The following is a 4557-nucleotide window of genomic DNA, read 5'->3' on the forward strand; positions in this document are numbered from 1 at the left end:
ATTTCCACGGACAAACTCAGCTGAGCTCTAAAACAGCTTTACAACACGCCGAGGGAGCGGTGCTCTTCTTTGGATGCTCTACGGATGGTCACTCCCATCAGGCTGGCTCAGGGCAAGACTCATTCCTAGAGGCCTGGGACATGCAGTTGCGACTACGAGGATGGCAGGCGCCGAAGTTCTAAAGCTGAGAGCTGGGTTAGCAAGTGTCTCCCCTAAACATCACGGATTTAGCTCCACACTTCAGTGACAAAAGGTTTGGTCTACTAAGCAGTCTGCTTGATCATTGAACACTTAGACCACAAAATGAACACTAGATTACGTACATCTTACAACGATCTCTTAAAACAAGCCAACACAAAACTCTAAAGGGACTAGCTCTGCTCTAGCAGCGGATGCATCACGGGATCACTTAGAAGTAGAAAGAAATCTTAGCTTCTCCCTAAGTAGTTATGTCATGCCGTACAGTTTTTTTAAATTTTAACAAAAATAAAGAAAAGTCATTGAAGATCTATGGTGGGAGGGAGGGGGGGACCAGAGTGCGGCGGGCGGCCTCAGTCCACTTCCTCCATGCGGGAGCTGTCATCGTCCCCCTCGAGCGGGGGCATCTCCTCGGTGACCGCGGGGCTGCTCTCGTCGGCAGCGGGCTCATCTTCATCGATACCTGTCGGGAGTGAAGCCCATGATCAGCGGGGCGTCTTAACAGAACCACGAGAGCCCCTGGCGGCACGTGACTGCACCAAGCCCCGTTCCAGCCCCACGCCCCAACAGTGCTCACCGAGCCCGAGCTTGATCATCCTGTAGATCCTGTTGGCGTGGGTCTGGGGGTCCTCCAGGCTGAAGCCCGAGGACAGCAGCGCCGTCTCGTAGAGCAGGATCACCAGGTCCTTCACAGACTTGTCGTTCTTGTCGGCCTCGGCCTTCTGCCGCAGGGTCTCGATGATCGAGTGGTCGGGGTTGATCTCCAGGTGCTTTTTGGCCGCCATGTAGCCCATGGTGGAGTTGTCTCTCAGGGCCTGAGCTTTCATGATCCGTTCCATGTTCGCCGTCCAGCCGTACGTGCTCGTGACAATGCAGCACGGGGATGTCACCAGTCGGTTGGAGACGACCACCTGGAACCACAGCAGCCAGTGGGCCTCCCTCACCGGGAAACGGGTCCCCGGACCCCGACGCCCACTGCTGGGGCACCAAGACAGGAAATGCAGCCTGAGTCCTAAACACCGCATTTCCGGGTCCCTTTCCGGGAGAGCGGCCCAACCGCTCAGCCGGACCCTCGCAGGCCCGAGAGCCGTTAAACACGGAGCTCACGTACCTTTTCCACTTTCTTCTCCAAGATGTCCTTCATGATTTTGCAAAGATTTTCAAACTTTGTCTTCTTCTCCTCCTGCTTCTTTTTCTCCTCTTCGTCTTCTGGAAGCTCCAAGCCCTCTTTCGTGACAGACACCAGGGTTTTGCCCTCAAACTCCTTGAGCTGTTGGACGCAGTACTCGTCGATGGGCTCGATCATATAGATCACCTCCAGGCCATGCTTCCGGAGCCGCTCCACAAACGCGGAGTTGGCCACTTGGTCCTTGGTCTCACCTGTGCGTCACAAAGACGTCTGAACAAAGGACTTCACTTCCTTCCCGCCACCTACGCACCCGAGTTCCCAAGTTACGGATCCAAGGGCTGAAGCCATCTATCTCCGCGGACGTTACCTGTGATGTAGTAGATGTGTTTCTGATTTTCCTTCATTCTTGTGCAGTAATCCTTGAGAGAAACCATCTCGTCACCAGAAGCAGAGGTGTAGTATCTCAGCAGCTCCGAGAGCTTCTTCCTGTTCTGAGAATCTTCATGGATTCCAAGCTGAAAGGAACCAAGTTTTAGTAAGACCGTCCCTCCGTTAAGCAGGGAACGTGCGCGCGCTTGTGGGCCACCGCCAGCGGTGCTACTGTGCTCGGGACAACGCGGGTGGGCGGTGGGCAAGGCCAGACCCGCCTGCCCTCCCGCTTCTACTCCCCAACCCCCTTTAGAAGTCAATGTGAGGAGCTGGAGCTATAGCAGTGGGTAGGGCTTGCACGCAGCGAACCCAGGTTCAATTCCCAGCATCCCATATGGTCCCCTGAGCACCGCCAGGTGTGACCCAAAAAGCAAAAAGCGCAAAAAAAAAAAAAAAAAAAAAGGGTCAATGTGGTTACTCCAAGGCCCGAGTATGTTTCTACCAACCTTAATATTTTTAGAGAATTGTTCATAAAACTTTTTGTAGTTTTCCTTATCTTCTGCGAGTTCAGTGAAGAGTTCCAAGCATTTTTTAACCAGATTCTTCCTAATAACTTTCAAAATTTTGCTTTGTTGCAGCATCTCCCGGGAAATATTTAAAGGGAGATCCTCGGAATCCACCACACCTCTAATAAAATCTGCGAAGACAAGGGCTAAAGTTAGCTCCAGAGACAAACATCCCCACACCCCACAACCAGGCCACCATCGCCGGCCTCGAAGCCAGGCCCGGCCACTCACTCAGATACTCAGGGATCAGCTCTTCGCAGTTATCCATGATGAAAACTCTGCGAACGTACAACTTAATGTTGTTCTTTTTCTTCCGGTTTTCAAAAAGGTCAAAGGGCGCGCGTCTCGGGACGAAAAGCAGGGCTCTGAACTCCAACTGGCCTTCGACGGAGAAGTGCTGGAAGGGAACGAACACGGTCGTCACCTAAAGCCCGGCGGCCTAGGCACACCCCCCCGCGGGCTTGGGCTCCCCCTCACCTTGACTGCCAGGTGGTCCTCCCAGTCGTTGGTCAGGCTCTTGTAGAACTCGCCGTACTCCTCGTTGGTGATGTCATCTGGGTTCCTGGTCCAAATCGGCTTCGTTTTGTTCAGCTCTTCTTGATCAATGTACTTCTCCTTGATCTTCTTCCTCTTCTTCTTGTCGCCTTCCTTCTTTTCCTCCTCCTCCTCATCAGAGCCAACATCTTCGATCTCGGGCTTGTCGTCCGACTCCTTTTCCTCCTCCTCCTTCTCCTCCTCTTTGTCTTCTTTCTCCTCAGCCTCATCATCACTGACCTCTTTGTCACGTTCCTTCTCCACCTTCAAAAGCCAAGAACCCACGTCACCCCGCGTCCCAGAACTAGAGCACACGGCGGCAAGCGGTGGGTGTGCTCGTCTCTGCCTGCCGCCCGGGGCCGCATCAATATTTGATGCATGGGTTTCAATCAACCGCCCAGGGTCCACCCCGAGGGAGGCCAGAGGACAGAATTTCACACCAGCCCGGCGACCCGTAACCTAAGCCGGTCGCTGTGTTCCGGTTCCCCCACACCGGGAGTCTCACTCACGAAGAGCGTAATGGGGTAGCCGATGAACTGGGAGTGTTTCTTGACGATCTCCTTTATCCTCCTTTCCTCCAGGTACTCGGTCTGGTCCTCTTTGAGATGCAGAATCACCTTTGTCCCCCGGCCCATAGGTTCACCTGAAAGGGAAGCGGGGCCAAGCGCTCCATCTCAGCGCCAGCGCAGGCCAAAGCCGGCCTCCCTGGCATCAGGCTGGCCTCACCCCAAAGGGAAACCCAGTTCCCCAGAGCACCGTGGACTAACTGGCCCTCACCAACCCCCCAGATCCCTGGGCTTGGGGGGGTCCCAACGGTACAGCGCCCCCCAGGCCCGCCACGCACCCACGTCAGTCCGGACGGTGAAGGAGCCGCCGGCCGACGACTCCCAGGCATACTGCTCGTCGTCGTTGTGCTTGGTGATGACCGTCACCTTCTCGGCCACCAAGTAGGCCGAGTAGAAGCCGACCCCGAACTGGCCGATCATGGAGATGTCGGCGCCCGCCTGCAGCGCCTCCATGAAGGCCTTGGTGCCGGACTTGGCGATGGTGCCCAGGTTGTTGATGAGGTCGGCCTTGGTCATGCCGATGCCCGTGTCCACGATGGTGAGCGTGCGGTCCTGCTTGTTGGGGAGGAGGTTGATGTGCAGCTCCTTCCCCGAGTCCAGCTTGCTGGGGTCCGTCAGGCTCTCGTAGCGGATCTTATCCAGCGCCTGCCGGGGCGGGGGGAGGGGGGAGGGGGAGCGGGGCAACAAAGGGCGGCGGTGAGGCTCCCCCCACCCCGGCCCGCGCGCCCCTCCCCCACCCGCCCCGGAGACCCCCGCCGCCACGCACGTCGGACGAGTTGGAGATGAGCTCGCGCAGGAAGATCTCTTTGTTGGAGTAGAAAGTGTTGATGATCAGGGACATGAGCTGCGCGATCTCCGCCTGGAAGGCGAACGTCTCCACCTCCTCCTCCTCCATGGGCTGGTCCTGCGTCTGCGTCTCCTCCGGCATCTGCGGGGCCGACACAGACCGCGCCGCTGACTCCGCGCGCCCCGCACCGCCCCGCACCGCCGCGGCCCGGCGCCGGGGGACCCGCGGGGGCGCCGCCAGACAAAGGGATGACCTCACCGCCGCCCGGCCGCCCGCCGCCGCGTCCGGGGACCCCCCACGCCGCGGGGACCCCTGCCCACCGCGCCGGGGCCGACCGCGCCCCGCAGCGCCCCGCGCCCCCGCCCGGGCCCCCCCGTCCCCCCACCCCCCGCCGCCCACGGGCGCCCG

At 58.2% G+C, this 4557-nt stretch overlaps 1 protein-coding gene across 1 annotated transcript; it reads right to left on the reverse strand.

Annotated features, from left to right (window-relative positions):
* Nucleotides 1-320: 320 nt before the first annotated feature.
* Nucleotides 321-4293, reverse strand: HSP90AA1 (heat shock protein 90 alpha family class A member 1). Its single transcript, XM_056113708.1, has 10 exons — nt 4129-4293; nt 3641-4007; nt 3306-3439; nt 2740-3060; nt 2494-2659; nt 2203-2393; nt 1695-1842; nt 1310-1578; nt 776-1109; nt 321-661 (listed from the first exon to the last, which is right to left on the reverse strand). The coding sequence occupies exons 1-10, from the start codon at nt 4288-4290 to the stop codon at nt 552-554; spliced, it is 2202 nt and encodes a 733-aa protein (XP_055969683.1). The 5' UTR covers nt 4291-4293; the 3' UTR covers nt 321-551.
* Between the last annotated feature and the right edge of the window lie 264 nt (nt 4294-4557).

Source organism: Sorex fumeus, unplaced genomic scaffold (genome assembly GCF_029834395.1).
Source record: "Sorex fumeus unplaced genomic scaffold, SorFum_2.1 ptg000022l, whole genome shotgun sequence".
Classification (NCBI taxonomy): domain Eukaryota; kingdom Metazoa; phylum Chordata; class Mammalia; order Eulipotyphla; family Soricidae; genus Sorex; species Sorex fumeus.